The 17,491-nt window shown below is 44.6% G+C and overlaps 1 protein-coding gene across 10 annotated transcripts in view; it reads right to left on the bottom strand.

The window, feature by feature from the left end:
* Positions 1-563: 563 nt before the first annotated feature.
* The window catches only part of LOC128686675 (E3 ubiquitin-protein ligase trim-21), a 170,967-nt gene continuing 154,039 nt past the window's right edge, over positions 564-17,491 (bottom strand). For all 10 annotated transcript variants that reach the window (XM_070084327.1, XM_070084334.1, XM_070084335.1 and 7 more), the window contains exon 5: positions 564-931. In XM_070084327.1, the coding sequence (XP_069940428.1) occupies positions 746-931 (186 nt within the window). In that variant the 3' untranslated portion in view covers positions 564-745. The remainder of the gene's footprint in view (positions 932-17,491) is intronic.

Genomic DNA, 17,491 nt, shown 5'->3' with positions numbered 1-17,491 from the left:
TGAAACTGTTACAACAATTTTGTATCACAAATTAAATAGAGTTTACCTAGGATAACCTATGACTCACGAAATCGTAGTGACACGATTGCAAACAAACCATACCACGGGTGGGGCTTGAACTCGTAGTCAGAGTCTTAAAACTCCAGACCAGTTGATAACGCGTTAGTCTGGAGTTGTATGACTCTCTGATAGCGGGTTCAGTCCCCACCGTTGGTAAGGTTACTTTGCAGTCGTGTCACTACGATTTCATGAGTCATGATGACGGCTTTAATGGGACCTGAGTAGGAGATTCGTCTGTAAAAAATTCCATTTATGGTCACAGTGGTGTCTATGCTAACCTTCCTATGGTGTATAAATATACCTAGTTGAATAAATGTTATTGTCGCTAGCTGGCCCAGTGGCTAAGGTGTCGGTCTGGAGTTTTACGGCTCTCTGACCGCATGTTCAACCCCCACCTGTGGTATGGTTAGGATTTCCTAATAGTCGACGAAACCAAAGGGGAAGCTGTAAATCACGAGTAGGTTGTTTGAATCAAAAGTATACATCAGATTTAAAGAAAATGCTTTTTCATAAAATCACATAATTTTATTTATTAGTTGTGACATTCAAGAATACAATAAACTGTAATATTATACAGTTAACGTGTATATTATTTTACAAATAAATCTGCTAATCCCTGCTACTACCAATACACTGTATATACTAGTACAATACATTTAATCTATGTCCTTGAATTTATTTTTCATCAAGGATTAGTATTTTCCATGAAAGAATTAAACCAGTCAGTGATATAAGATGTTAATGGAGTTACATATTCTGAAATGCTAGTTATAGTTGAGTAGGTTGCATCGACAGCGATGAGAGCCCAGCCTTGTGTCGTCTCTACTAGGCGCATTACACTGGGGGTCCAAGCTTCCACAGTTCTGTCCACCTGCATCAACACAACACATGCCATTATCTCCTTTGAAAAAGCAATCTGATGGTGTATTATAGAAAACAAACCTGTGTAATATTAAGTTAGTTAAAGATAGTTGTTGCACATATATAATAAATAGGGTATCCATAAAATATGTATAAACTTTACATACAAAAAGAGCATATAGCAAATGTCTTCCAATAGACACGAACAAACAATGGAAAAAACGTGAATCCATGAAATGCAAGTTCACTTATTTGATAAATTATTCACTAATGAAAAGAAAATCCTTTAAGAGCTATTACAAATTTTGGCACAGACCATATATATATATATATATATATATATATATATATATATATATATATATATATATATATATATATATATATATATATATATATATATATATATATATATATATATATATATATATATGTGTGTGTGTGTGTATGTGTGTGTGTGTGTGTATAGGTAGTAGGTTGGTAGACAGCCACCACCCAGGGAGGTACTACCGTCCTGCCAAGTGAGTGCAAAAAGGAAACCTGTAATTGTTTTACATGATGGTAGGATTGCTGGTGTCTTTTTTCTGTCTCGTAAACATGCAAGATTTCAGGTACCTCTTGCTGCTCCTACCTGCACTTAGGTCACACTACACATACATATACAAGCATATATATACACACCCCTCTGGGTTTTCTTCTATTTTCTTTCTAGTTCTTGTTCTTGTTTATTTCCTCTTATCTCCATGGGGAAGTGGAACAGAATTCTTCCTCCGTAATCCATGCGTGTTGTAAGACGTGACTAAAATGCCGGGAGCAAGGGGCAAATAACCCCTTCTCCTGTACAAATTACTAAATTTAAAAAGAAAAACTTTCGCTTTTCTTTTTTTTTAGCCACCCTGCCTTGGTGGGATACGGCTGGTTTGTTGAAATATATGTATATATATATATATATATATATATATATATATATATATATATATATATATATATATATATATATATATATATATATATATATATATATACATGTATATATATATATATATATATATATATATATATATATATATATATATATATATATATATATATATACATACATACATATACATGCTATATATACTTATAGCAATGAAATCACGAAACAAGTGATTTTAAATAATTTACCAAACTGCGGCAGACCAGGACTCGACCCTACGAATCTTATACCGCCTCCAGAGACAGCACAATGTATGCATCGCCTTACCACTTGAGCCAGTGATCCTACAAGAATCACGCATGCAGCTGAGCTACATGTTTTTCTCGTGATCCGAGGACACTCGTGGCAGTGGTATCTCGAGGATTAATTTCAGCCTCCTCCCGTTTGAATACCCACCTCAACAAGCAGCCTATATAGCAATGAAATCACGAAATAAGTGATTTTAAATCATTTACAAAACTGCGGCAGGCCAGTGCTGCACTAGGGTTTGGCACTAGTTTGGCACTGGCATAGTTAACGTGTTGTATTCCTGCTGAGTCACTGAGGTTGTTAGGAAGAATTTGTCTTATTAACTCGTTTGATGCTATGGAAGAGGATAGGAAAGTTGGTAGGGCAATCTGGGAGGATCTGCGTACTCCCAGCCCCCCAAACGTGACCGGAAGTGAGGCTTGCAACCACTGTCCGTCTTCAAGGGAAACATTCAATACACTCTCTAGCATGGTCTTAAGGAGAGAGTCATATTCCTCGAATTTCGGACTGCTGAAGGCTGGGGAGCATCTCAGAAAGTAGGTAAGTTTTGGGATTGACATGCACTTGGTGAGCAGGTAGAAGGCATCATGTGTATCTATGCCTTTCATCCTGCCTTCCATCGTCGGAGGTCTGAGATTTTTTTTTCTAGGATCAGATCGATGGCATTGAACCCAAGAGAAGGGCCAAGGAAAGTGCTATTGGCTGGATCAATGGCTCGTGCTCCTGGTAAACCAGCACTAATATTCTGGATCATCTGTGGATTGGTAGAAATTATTTCACATTTGGTGGGGTTTAAAGATAGGCCCAGGCTTTCTCCCATGTCTTTAATTTTTCTGATGTCCTCTAGGAGAGATTCTGTTGTGCCAGCCAGATATTGAGCTCACTGGAGAGTGCTTCAAGCTCTTCCAGCAGTTTCTAGAAACTGCTTGAAGAGCTGCATCCCTTCTGACTAAGTTGAAAGCGTTGACAAAGTCCAATTTGATCAAGGCTTTCTCATCGGACATGTTGATGTATACTCGTGCTGCGTGGGCAGCTGCTTCACATCCTTGTTGAACACTAGGCGGCGAAGGGTGTTGCCCACTGCAATGGGCCTGATTCCTCCATCCTTTTTCCGGAGGGCACACAATGAGGCACCAAAGAAAAGGTGTCTAATGGCCTCTGGGACACTGTCAGCCAGGCGCAGGTTGGAAAATTTGTTGAGTTCAGACAGCAGCCTCTCTGAAACCTCACCAAGTGCTGGATTGAGCATCTGTTTTAAGTGTTGAGGCCTTAAACCGGTAAAACCTCCTGCTGAGCCCTGTGGAAATGACATAGCAGCTTTATACACATCAGCATCCTGTAAGGTTAAATGTTCGTCACCTGCTGCAATGTCAGGGAGGTCAATATTGGTACTGGGAGCCCTGGGTGGATGTTCGTCCATCAGGGCTTGTGCCGTACGGATGTCCTTAGGAGCGATGGTATCCTCACTGGTTATAAGCTTCAGTGCTCAAATAGTATTACCCACTTCTATTTTTTTTTTGCTAAATTTGGCTCTGATTTTTGAGGCGTCGGGTGTCCTGCTGTTGGCATTTGCTCAGCGGGTGTTTATATATGTATATATATATGTATATATATATACATTATATATATATGTATATATATACATACATAAATATATATATATATATGTATATATATACATACATACATATAAATATATATATACATATATATATATATATATATATATATATATATATATATATATATATATATATATATATATATATATATATGTACATATATGTACATATATGTATATATATATATATTTATATATATATATATATATATATATATATATATATATATATATATATATATACATATATATATATATATCAGATGTTAGTCTTTCACAGCTCGATGTTACTCTCACTCACTGCTGGATGTTACTCTCTCACTGCTGGATGTTACTCTCTCTCACTGCTAGATGTTACTCTCTCTCACTGCTGGATGTTACTCTCTCTTACTGCTAGATGTTACTCTCTTCCACTGCTGGATGTTACTCTGTTCCATTGCTAGCTGTTACTCTGTTCCACTGCTGGATGTTACTCTCTTCCACTGCTGGATGTTACTCTGTTCCACTGCTGGATGTTACTCTCTTCCACTGCTGGATGTTACTCTGTTCCACTGCTGGATGTTACTCTCTTCCACTGCTGGATGTTACTCTGTTCCACTGCTAGATGTTACTCTGTTCCACTGCTAAGTGTTACTCTCTTCCACTGCTGGATGTTACTCTGTTCCACTGCTAGATATTACTCTGTTCTACTGCTAGATGTTACTCTGTTCCACTGCTGGATGTTACTCTCTCCCACTCATAAATGTTACTCTCTTCCACTGCTAGATGTTACTCTCTACCACTGCTAGATGATACTTTGTTCCACTGCTAGATGACACTCTCTCCCACTACTAGATGTTACTCTCTCCCACTGCTAGATGTTACTCTATCCCGCTGCTAGATGTTACTCTGTTCCACTGCTAGATGTTACTCTGCTCCACTGCTAGATGCTACTCTGTTCCACTGCTAGATGTTACTCTTTCCCAATGCTAGCTATTACTCTATTCCACTGCTAGATGTTACTCTGTTCCACTGCCAGATGTTACTCTGTTCCAGTGCTAAATGATACTCTCTTCCACTGCTAGATGTTACTTTATTCCAATGCTAGATGTTACTCTCTTCCACTGCTGGATGTTACTCTGTTCCTCTGCTAGATGTTACTCTGTTCCACTGCTAGATGTTATTCTGTTCCACTGCCAGATGTTACTCTGTTCCACTGCCAGATGTTACTCTGTTCCACTGCCAGATGTTACTCTGTTCCACTGCCAGATGTTACTCTGTTCCACTGAAAGATGTTACTCTGTTCCACTGCTAAATGATACTCATTTCCATTGCTAGATGTTACTCTATCCCACTGCTAGATGTTAATTTGTTCCACTGCTAGATGTTACTTTGTTCCACTGCTGGATGTTACTCTCTTCCTCTGCTGGATGTTACTCTCTCCCGCTGATGGATGTTACTCTGTTCCACTGCTAGATGTTACTCTGTTCCACTGCTAGATGTTACTCTCTTTCACTGCTGGATGTTACTCTCTTCCAGTAGTAGCTGTTACTCTGTTCCACTGCTAGATGTTACTCTGTTACACTGCTAGATGTTACTCTCTTCCACTGCTGGATGTTACTCTCTTCCAGTAGTAGCTGTTACTCTGTTCCACTGCTAGATGTTACTCTGTTCCACTGCTAGATGTTACTCTGTTCCACTGCTAGATGTTACTCTGTTCCACTGAGATATTTGGCTACTCGCCAACACGTCTGAAGTTTTAATTAATGTACTCAACTCAGACAACGTCATAGTATCAATTAACTATTTCACTTTGACATACATCACGAAAATAAGTGCACTACGAGAGAGTGATTATAGATGTTACTCTGTTCCACTGCTAGATGTTACTTTGTTCCAATGCTGGATGTTACTTTGTTCCACTGTTAGATGTTACTATGTTCCACTGCTGGATGTTACTCTGTTCCACTGCTAGATGTTACTCTGTTCCACTTCTAGATGTTACTTTGTTCCACTGCTAGATGTTACTCTCTTCCACTGCTGGATGTTACTCTCTCCCACTGCTAGATGTTACTCTGTTCCACTGCTAGATGTTACTCTATCCCACTGCTAGATGTTACTCTGTTCCACTGCTAGATGTTACTCTGTTCCACTGCTAGTTGTTACTCTGTTCCAATGCTAGATGTTACTCTGTTCCACTGCTAGATGTTACTCTGTTCCACTGCTAGATGTTACTCTGTTCCACTGCTAGATGTTACTCTGTTCCACTGCTAGGTCTTACTCTGTTCCAGTACTGGATGTTACTCTCTTCCACTGCTGGATGTTACTCTGTTCCACTGCTAGATGTTACTCTCTCCCACTGCTAGATGTTACTCTGTCCCACTGCTAGATGTTACTCTGTTCCACTGCTAGATGTTACTCTGTTCCACTGCTAGTTGTTACTCTGTTTCAATGCTAGATGTTACTCTGTTCCACTGCTAGATGTTACTTTGTTCCACTGCTAGATGTTACTCTGTTCCACTGCTAGATGTTACTCTGTTCCACTGCTAGGTGTTACTCTGTTCCACTGCTAGGTGTTACTCTGTTCCAGTACTGGATGTTACTCTCTTCCAATGCTGGATGTTACTCTGTTCCACTGCTAGATGTTACTCTGTTCCACTGCTAGTTGTTACTCTGTTCCACTGCTAGATGTTACTCTGTTCCACTGCTAGATTTTACTCTGTTCCACTGCTAGATGTTACTCTGTTACACTGCTAGATGTTACTCTGTTCCACTGCTAGGTATTACTCTGTTCCACTGCTGGATGTTACTCTCTTCCACTGCTGGATGTTACACCTGTTCCACTGCTAGATGTTACTCTGTTCCACTGCTATATGTTACTCTGTTCCACTGCTAGATGTTACTCTCTCCCTCTGCTAGATGTTACTCTGTTCCACTCCTAGATGTTACTCAGTTCCACTGCTAGATGTTACTTTCTCCCACTGCTAGATGTTACTCTATCCCACTGATTTATGTCACTCTGTTCCACTGCTAGATGTTACTCTGTTCCACTGCTAGATGTTATCTGTTTCATTGCTAGATGTTACTCTCTTTCACTGCTGAATATTACTCTCTTCCACTGCTAGATGTTACTCTGTTCCACTGCTAGGTGTTACTCTCTCCCACTGATAGATGTTACTCTGTTCCACTGCTAGATGTTACTCTATCCCACTGCTAGATGTTACTCTGTTCCACTGCTAGATGTTACTCTGTTACACTGCTAGTTGTTACTCTGTTCCAATGCTAGATGTTACTCTGTTCCACTGCTAGATGTTACTCTGTTCCACTGCTAGATGTTACTCTGTTCCACTGCTAGATGTTACTCTGTTCCACTGCTAGGTGTTACTCTGTTCCAGTACTGGATGTTACTCTCTTCCACTGCTGGATGTTACTCTGTTCCACTGCTAGATGTTACTCTCTCCCACTGCTAGATGTTACTCTGTCCCACTGCTAGATGTTACTCTGTTCCACTGCTAGATGTTACTCTGTTCCACTGCTAGTTGTTACTCTGTTCCAATGCTAGATGTTACTCTGTTCCACTGCTAGATGTTACTCTGTTCCACTGCTAGATGTTACTCTGTTCCACTGCTAGGTGTTACTCTGTTCCACTGCTAGGTGTTACTCTGTTCCATTACTGGATGTTACTCTCTTCCAATGCTGGATGTTACTCTGTTCCACTGCTAGATGTTACTCTGTTCCACTGCTAGTTGTTACTCTGTTCCACTGCTAGATGTTACTCTGTTCCACTGCTAGATTTTACTCTGTTCCACTGCTAGATGTTACTCTGTTCCACTGCTAGATGTTACTCTGTTCCACTGCTAGGTATTACTCTGTTCCACTGCTGGATGTTACTCTCTTCCACTGCTGGATGTTACACCTGTTCCACTGCTAGATGTTACTCTGTTCCACTGCTATATGTTACTCTGTTCCACTGCTAGATGTTACTCTCTCCCTCTGCTAGATGTTACTCTGTTCCACTCCTAGATGTTACTCAGTTCCACTGCTAGATGTTACTTTCTCCCACTGCTAGATGTTACTCTATCCCACTGATTTATGTCACTCTGTTCCACTGCTAGATGTTACTCTGTTCCACTGCTAGATGTTATCTGTTTCATTGCTAGATGTTACTCTCTTTCACTGCTGAATATTACTCTCTTCCACTGCTAGATGTTACTCTGTTCCACTGCTAGGTGTTACTCTCTCCCACTGATAGATGTTACTCTGTTCCACTGCTAGATGTTACTGTTTTCCACTGCTAGGTGTTACTCTCTCCCACTGATTTATGTTACTCTCTTCCACTGCTAGATGTTACTCTTTTTCACTGCTGGATGTTTCTCTTTTCCACTGCTAGATGTTACTCTGTTCCACTGCTAGGTGTTACTCTCTCCCACTGATAGATGTTACTCTGTTCCACTGTTAGATGTTACTCTTTTCCACTGCTAGGTGTTACTCTCTCCCACTGATTTATGTTACTCTCTTCCACTGCTAGATGTTACTCTTTTCCACTGCTAGGTGTTACTCTCTCCCACTGATAAATGTTACTCTGTTCCACTGCTCGATGTTACTCTCTCCCACTGCTAGCTGTTACTCTATCCTACTGCTAGATGTTACTCTGTTCCACTGCTAGATGTTACACTGTTCCACTGCTAGATGTTACTCTGTTCCACTGCTAGATGTTACTCTCTTCCACTGCCGGATGTTACTGTTCCACTGCTAGATGTTACTCTGTTCCACTGCTGGATGTTACTCTCTTCCACTGCTGGATGTTACTCTGTTCCACTGCTAGATGTTACTCTGTTCCACTGCTGGATGTTACTCTGTTCCACTGCTAGGTGTTACTCTGATCCACTGCTGGATGTTACTCTGTTCCACTGCTAGATCTTACTCTGTTCCCCTGCTAGGTGTTACTCTGTTCCAGTACTAAATGTTACTCTGTTCCACTGCTGGATGTTACTCTGTTCCACTGCTGGATGTTACTCTGTTCCACTGCTGGATGTTACTCTGTTCCACTGCTGGATGTTATTCTGTTCCATTGCTAGATGTTACTCTATTACACTGCTTGATGTTACTCTGTTCCCCTGCTAGGTGTTACTCTGTTCCACTGCTTGATGTTACTCTGTTCCCCTGCTAGGTGTTACTCTGTTCCACTGCTAGGTGTTACTCTGTTCCACTGCTAGGTGTTACTCTGTTCCACTGCTAGGTGTTACTCTGTTCCACTGCTAGGTGTTACTCTGTTCCACTGCTAGGTATTACTCTGTTCCCCTGCTAGGTGTTACTCTGTTCCACTGCTAGGTGTTACTCTGTTCCACTGCTAGGTGTTACTCTGTTCCAGTATTAAATGTTACTCTGTTCCACTGGTAGATGTTACTCTGTTCCACTGCTGGACATTACTCTGTTCAACTGCTAGATGTTACTCTGTTCCACTGCTGGATGTTACTCTGTTCCACTGCTAGATGTTACTCTGTTCCACTGCTGGATGTTACTCTGTTCCACTGCTAGATGTTACTCTGTTCCACTGCTGGATGTTATTCTGTTCCACTGCTAGATGTTACTCTGTTCCACTGCTAGATGTTACTCTGTTCCACTGCTAGATGTTACTCTGTTCCACTGCTGGATGTTACTCTGTTCCACTGCTAGATGTTACTCTGTTCCACTTCTGGATGTTACTCTGTTCCACTGCTAGGTGTTACTCTGTTCCACTGCTGCATGTTACTCTGTTCCACTGCTAGATGTTACTCTCTTCCACTGCTAGATCTTACTCTGTTCCCCTGCTAGGTGTTACTCTGTTCCAGTACTAAATGTTACTCTGTTCCACTGCTGGATGTTACTCTGTTCCACTGCTGGATGTTACTCTGTTCCACTGCTGGATGTTACTCTGTTCCACTGCTGGATGTTATTCTGTTCCATTGCTAGATGTTACTCAGTTACACTGCTTGATGTTACTCTGTTCCCCTGCTAGGTGTTACTCTGTTCTACTGCTTGATGTTACTGTTCCCCTGCTAGGTGTTACTCTGTTCCACTGCTAGGTGTTACTCTGTTCCACTGCTAGGTGTTACTCTGTTCCACTGCTAGGTGTTACTCTGTTCCACTCCTAGGTGTTACTCTGTTCCACTGCTAGGTGTTACTCTGTTCCACTGCTAGGTGTTACTCTGTTCCCCTGCTAGGTGTTACTCTGTTCCACTGCTAGGTGTTACTCTGTTCCACTGCTAGGTGTTACTCTGTTCCAGTATTAAATGTTTCTCTGCTCCACTGCTAGATGTTACTCTGTTCCACTGCTGGACATTACTCTGTTCAACTGTTAGATGTTACTCTGTTCCACTGCTGGATGTTACTCTGTTCCACTGCTAGATGTTACTCTGTTCCACTGCTGGATGTTACTCTGTTCCACTGCTAGATGTTACTCTGTTCCACTGCTGGATGTTATTCTGTTCCACTGCTAGATGTTACTCTGTTCCACTGCTAGATGTTACTCTGTTCCACTGCTAGTTGTTACTCTGTTCCAATGCTAGATGTTACTCTGTTCCACTGCTAGATGTTACTCTGTTCCACTGCTGGATGTTATTCTGTTCCACTGCTAGATGTTACTCTGTTCCACTGCTAGATGTTACTCTGTTCCACTGCTAGATGTTACTCTGTTCCACTGTTAGATGTTACTCTCTTCCACTGCCGGATGTTATTCTGTTCCACTGCTAGATGTTACTCTCTTCCACTGCCAGATGTTATTCTGTTCCACTGCTAGATGTTACTCTTTTCCACTTCTAGATTTTACTCTCTTCCACTCCTAGAGGTTACTCCCACTTCTAGATATTATTCTGTTCCACTGCTGGATGTTATTCTGTTCCATTGCTAGATGTTACTCTGTTACACTGCTTGATGTTACTCTGTTCCCCTGCTAGGTGTTACTCTGTTCCACTGCTTGATGTTACTCTGTTCCCCTGCTAGGTGTTACTCTGTTCCACTGCTAGGTGTTACTCTGTTCCACTGCTAGGTGTTACTCTGTTCCACTGCTAGGTGTTACTCTGTTCCACTGCTAGGTGTTACTCTGTTCCACTGCTAGGTGTTACTCTGTTCCCCTGCTAGGTGTTACTCTGTTCCACTGCTAGGTGTTACTCTGTTCCACTGCTAGGTGTTACTCTGTTCCAGTATTAAATGTTACTCTGCTCCACTGCTAGATGTTACTCTGTTCCACTGCTGGACATTACTCTGTTCAACTGCTAGATGTTACTCTGTTCCACTGCTGGATGTTACTCTGTTCCACTGCTAGATGTTACTCTGTTCCACTGCTGGATGTTACTCTGTTCCACTGCTAGATGTTACTCTGTTCCACTGCTAGATGTTACTCTGTTCCACTGCTAGATGTTACTCTCTTCCACTGCCGGATGTTACTCTGTTCCACTGCTAGATGTTACTCTGTTCCACTTCTAGATGTTACTCTGTTCCACTGCTGGATGTTATTCTGTTCCACTGCTAGATGTTACTCTGTTCCACTGCTAGATGTTACTCTGTTCCACTGCTAGATGTTACTCTGTTCCACTGCTAGATGTTACTCTCTTCCACTGCCGGATGTTACTCTGTTCCACTGCTAGATGTTACTCTGTTCTACTTCTAGATGTTACTCTCTTCCACTCCTAGAGGTTACTCCCACTTCTAGATATTATTCTCCCATGTAAGTAATTTATTGACAGGTAGATAATTAAGTAAATTTAAGATAAGTATTTTTTAGCCTAACCTATAAATAAATAATATTAAATTCTGTAGAGACGTCAGATCATTCAAAAATACTGTACCTAAAACCATTAAAAAATACTGTAATTATAGGAGGGATGTAGTAATGTTAATGTGGATTTAAACAAGCTAGACATAATTTATAAAGATAGTGATGGTGGATCGCAAATAATGATTACTGATTGAAATGTGTTCGCATTATAAAAGTGTTGAGTGTGAAGCCTATTGAGTGGAACACTGGAGACCCAGGGAGTGGAACACTGCAGGCCCTGGTAGTGGAACACTGGAGACCCAGAGAGTGGAACACTGCAGGCCCTGGTAGTGGAACACTGGAGACCCAGAGAGTGGAACACTGGAGACCCAGTGAGTGGAACATTGGAGACCTAGGAAATGGAACACTGGAGGCCCAGAGAGTGTAACACTGGAAACCAAGAGAGTGGAGCACTGGAGACCAAGGGAGTGAAACACTAGAGACCCAGGTGGTAGAACACTAAAGTCCTAGAGAGTGGAACACCGGAGACCCAGAGAGTGGAACACTGGAGGCCCTGGGAGTGGAACACTGGAGACCCAGGGAGTGGAACACTAGAGACCAAGCAAGTGGAACACAGTAGGCCCAGGGAGTGGAACACTGGATGCCCAGAGAGTGGAACAATGGAGACCCAGGGAGTGGAGCAACGGAGACCCAGGTAGTGGAACACTGAAGACCCAGGTAGTGGAACACTGGAGACCCAGAGAGTGGAACACTGGAGGCCCAGGAAGCGGAACACTGAAGGTCCAGGGAGCCGAACACTGGAAATCCAGGGAGCAGAACGCTGGAGGCGTAGCGATCGGAACACTGGAGGTCCAGAGAGTGGAACACTGGAGGCCCAGGAAGCGGAACACTGAAGGTCCAGGGAGCCGAACACTGGAAATCCAGGGGGTAGAACATTGGTGGCCCAGCAAGCGGAACACTGGAGGTTCAGGGAGAGGAACACTGGAGGTCCAGGAAGCAGAACACTGGAGGTCCAGGAAGCGGAACCCTGGAGGTCTAGGGAGCGGAACACTGGAGGTCCAGGGAGCAGAACACTGGAGGCCCAGCGAGCGGAACACTGGAGGTCCAGGGAGCGGAACACTGGAGGTCCAGGGAGGAGAACACTGGAGGCCCAGCGAGCGGAACACTGGAGGTCCAGGGAGCGGAACACTGGAGACCCAGAGAGCAGAACACTGGAGAGCCAGGGAGTGGAAAACTGGAGACCCAGGGAGCAGAACACTGGAGGTCCAGGGAGCGGAACACTGGAGGTTCGTGGAGCAGAGCACTGGAGGCCCTGCAAGTTAAACACTGGAGATTCACGGAGCGGAACACTGGAAGTCCAGGGAGCGGAACACTGGAAGTCTAGAGAGCGGAGCACTGGATGTCCAGGGACCGGAACACTGGAAGTCCAGGGAGCGGAACACTAGATGTCCAGGGAGCAGAACACTGGAGATCCAGCAAGCTAAACACTGGAGGTCCAGGGACCGGAACATTGAAAGTCCAGGGAGCAGAACACTGGAGGTCCAGGGAGCTGAACACTGGAGATCCAAGGAGTGGAACACTGGAGATCCAGGGAGCAGAACACTGGAAGTCCAAGGAGCAGAACACTGGAGGGCCAGCGACCGGAACACTGGAGAGTCAGGGAGCAGAACACTGGAGGTCCAGGAAGTGGAACACTGATGGCCCAGCAAGCTAAACACTGGCGGTCCAAAGACCGAAACACTGGAATTCAAGGGAGCGGAACACTGGAGGTCCAGGGAGCGGAACATTGTAGATCCAGGGAGCAGAACACTGGAGGTCCAGGGAGTGGAACACTGGAGGCCCAGGAAGCGGAACACTGGAGGTCCAGGGAGCAGAACACTGATGGCCCAGCAAACTAAACACTGGAGGTCCAGAGACCGAAACACTGGAATTCTAGGGAGCGGAACACTGGAGGTCCAGGGAGCGGAACACCGTAGATCCAGGGAGCAGAACACTGGAGGTCCAGGGAGCGGAACACTGGAGGCCCAGGAAGCGGAACACTGGAGGTCCAGGGAGCAGAACACTGGAAGTCCAGGGAGCAGAACACTGGAGGTCCAAAGAGCAGAACACTGGAGGGCCAGCGAGCGGAATACTGGAGTTCCAGGGAGCGGAACACTGGAGGTCTAAGAGCGGAACACTGGAGGTCCAAGGAGCAAAACACTGGAGGTCCGGGAGCAGAACACTGGAGGTCCAGGGAAGAACACTGGAGGTCCAAGGAGGGGAACACTGGAGGGCCAGCGAGCGGAACACTGGAGAGCCAGGGAACAGAACACTGGAGATCTAGGGAGCAGAACATTGGAGGTCCAGGGAGCGGAACACTGGAGGTCCAGGGAGTGAAACGCTGGAGGTTCAGGGAGCAGAATACTGGAGGTCCAGGGAGCGGAACACTGGAGGGCGAGCGAGCGGAACACTGGAGAGCCAGGGAGCAGAACACTGGAGGTCGAGGGAGCAGAACACTGGAGATCCAGGGAGCAGAACACTGGAGGTCCAGGGAGCAGAACACTGGAGGACCAGCGACCAGAACACTGGAGAGCTAGGGAGGAGAACACTGGAGGTCCAGGGAGTGGAACACTGGAGGCCCAGGAAGCGGAACACTGGAGGTCCAGGGAGCAGAACACTGATGGCCCAGCAAGCTAAACACTGGAGGTCCAGAGACCGAAACACTGGAATTCTAGGGAGCGGAACACTGGAGGTCCAGGGAGCGGAACACTGGAGGGCGAGCGAGCGGAACATTGGAGAGCCAGGGAGCAGAACACTGAAGGTCCAGGGACCGGAACATTAAAAGTCCAGGGAGCGGAACACTGGAGGTCCGGGGAGTGGAACACTGGAGATCCAGGGAGCCGAACACTGGAGGTCGAGGGAGCAGAACACTGGAGATCCAGGGAGCAGAACACTGGAGGTCCAGGGAGCAGAACACTGGAGGACCAGCGACCAGAACACTGGAGAGCTAGGGAGGAGAACACTGGAGGTCCAGGGAGCGGAACACTGGAGATCCAGGGAGCGGAACACTGGAGGTCCAGGGAGCGGAACACTGGAGGTTCAGGGAGTGGAACACTGGAGGCCCAGCAAGCTAAACACTGGAGGTCTAGGGACCGGAACATTGAAAGTCCAGGGAGCGCAACACTTCAGATCCAGGGAGCGGAACACTGGAGATCGAGGAAGTGGAACACTGGAGATCCAGGGAGCAGAGCACTGGAGGTTCAGGGAGCAGAACACTGAAGGTCCAGGGACCGGAACATTAAAAGTCCAGGGAGCGGAACACTGGAGGTCCAGGGAGCGGAACACTGGAGGACCAGGGAGTGGAACACTGGAGGTCCAGGGAGTGGAACACTGGAGGCCCAGCAAGTCAAACACTGGAGGCCCAGCAAGCTAAACACTGGAGGTCCATGGACCGGAACACTGGAAGTCCAGGGAGTGGAACACTGGAGACCCAGGGAGCAGAACACTGGAGGTCCATGGAGTAAAACACTGGAGGTCTGGGAGCAGAACACTGGAGGTCCAGGGAGCGGAACACTGGAGGTCCAGGAAGAGGAACACTATAGTTCCTCGGAGCAGAACATTTGAGGTCAAGGGAGCAGAACACTGGAGGTCCAGGGAGTGGAACACTGGAGGTCCGGGAGTAAAACACTGGAGGTCCGGGAGCAGAACACTGGATGTCGAGGGAGCGGAACACTGGAGGTCCAGGGAGCGGGACACTGGAGGTCCAGGGAGCGGAACACTGGAGGTCCAGTGAGCAGAATGCTGGAGGTCCAGGGAGCGGAACACTGGAGGGCCAGGGAACAGAACACTGGAGGTCTGTCAGCATAGTTGCTGATCCCTGTGTTGTATTGCATATTAGTATCATCCATGTGTTTATATAGAAGACCCCTTAGGCCTGTGACTGTATGACGTCACGGGATGCAGCGTGAGTGTGAGGCGAGCTACCTCGGCCTCAGTCAGCGTTTGACATAGGCTAGGACAAGGCAGAAGGCTGGGCTCCACCTCCCTTTACCAGAGTCTGACAATATATCATTACCATCCAACAAGTGTCTACCTTCAACCCTCGATATCTCCATTTAAGAACCCCTACGATAAATGGTGGCAATGGAGGGCCTGTAATCCTGACAATTACAGCGATTTCTGGAGATAAATTTCGACTGAGCCGGCTGCCATCTTGTGAGTAGGCCTGCCGAGAAGGTTAACGCCAGCCAGTTCCTCCTGCCCAAGCTCCTACCAGCTTCTACACCATTCACTTGTCAGTCTCTTTGTATTAGTGTTTATCTGCTTATTTGCATCACTCCCGAGGGGTTGGCCAGAGTTTGCAAAATAAGCCAGCTTCATGTCTGTGGTGGGGGAGTCAGAACAACCGAGTCCAGTCTAGCCTAGCCTACTCCATCCAGTTCTTTTGCCTGCCAAGCCAGCTTCCACCCCTGCTGTGGTCATCGTGAGAAGCTATCAAGCTATTCTGTGTGAAGGGTTAAGATAAGCCAGCTAGCAACTAACCCAGGTGTCTTACCCGAGTACTCAAGCTAGCCACATGAGTAGTCTTCATCGCTTGTAATTCAAGCCCCAAGCCATCCTGAGTGCTCTTTTTCATCCCTGTGGTGTTGTGGTATTTCGTGGGTGTATTTTAAGCCAGCCAGCTTAGAATATCTTCGTGCCAGTGTGGGTGTCCTCAGTGAGGCTTACACCATTCATCCCATAGGCCCAAGACCACGTGTGTCTCACTACCCCCGGTCTTAGCCCTGTTATGCCCACAAACCCACCCATCCACTCACCACACGGCCTCAGACGCATCACCCAGCCATTAACCCACTAACCCAACCACTCCCACTGTGTTTTGGTACTCACCCAACCTCTACCAGTATTTCGTAAACTACGAGGGGTTATAGCACCATATTTTAAGGACCACATAGGGGGTCAAGAGCTAGAGTGTGTTTTGCACCACCGTTAAAAGCCTCCTGTGTGAAATCTATCGTCGATGTAAGCGCAATTCCACGATCACGTGTGTAGAGGACAGCAGCAAGACGACATAAACAATCCTCCAACCTTCCACCATCAACCTTATTCTACACCAAGTCGTTACAGCGATAATATTTTTCATAGAGACATTTGCGAGTGTTGAGACATTTCTTTTTGTGTTTCCAGTGATTTTTCTCTTAGTGACATTCAGTGACTCCTGATTAGACTCAGTGTTTATTATTTACTGATTGCAATAATTTGATAATCTCCTTAATTCAGTGTTAATTTCCATGCATTATCTTATGTCTGTTGTGTTGTGTGTCTTTTTATACACTTGAAGTAAGTACCTAGTGTTTTTCCTTTGTTGTGTGTGCAACATATGAGCAGTATAGAACTTGTGTTTACACTTCAGAATCATCTAGTGTTCTCAGTATTCCAGTGAAGTATTTCAGTAATTTATTTAGTTGTGTCCTGCATCACAACTCAGTGTTGTCTCAGTTATATATAATTTTTTTTTCATCCCAGCATTTGTGTATACTTTTTTTTTGCTCTCTCTGTGTTGAACATTTTTTTTTTGTGTTCATATTCTTTCATTTAGCCAGTGTCTAATTTGTCTTATTTCCACAGACAATAGTGCCATTGTTTTGTGCAAGCAAGATAATTATTATCTTATCAAAGTTTTCACACATCAAGTTTCATTGCAAGAAAATTCTAGTATTGTGTTCATGTTGATGTGTTGTGTTCTGCATCACTGCAAGTGTTCAAACTTTTTTTGTTCTGTGTTTTAGCACCTATTATTTTTCATGTTTCATTGAACAAATTCACTCTTAGTGCAATTTTTAAATTCTTCTTTTAGAGTAAATTGTTCTTTTGCTTGTTAAGTGTTGCTTGAATGCAGTTAAGAGTTAAAATGTTCCCTCAGTTCATTCCTTGATATATTTCTTTTCTTGTGTGTGTAATAATTTTTTTTATTATTGCACATTGACTCATTTTGCAATAATTCTTG

The sequence above is a fragment of the Cherax quadricarinatus genome, chromosome 12 (genome assembly GCF_038502225.1).
Source record: "Cherax quadricarinatus isolate ZL_2023a chromosome 12, ASM3850222v1, whole genome shotgun sequence".
In the NCBI taxonomy this organism is placed as follows: Eukaryota; Metazoa; Arthropoda; class Malacostraca; order Decapoda; family Parastacidae; genus Cherax; species Cherax quadricarinatus.
The sequence above is the reverse complement of the archived record's forward strand: the minus strand, read 5'-3'. Positions and strand labels throughout refer to the sequence as shown.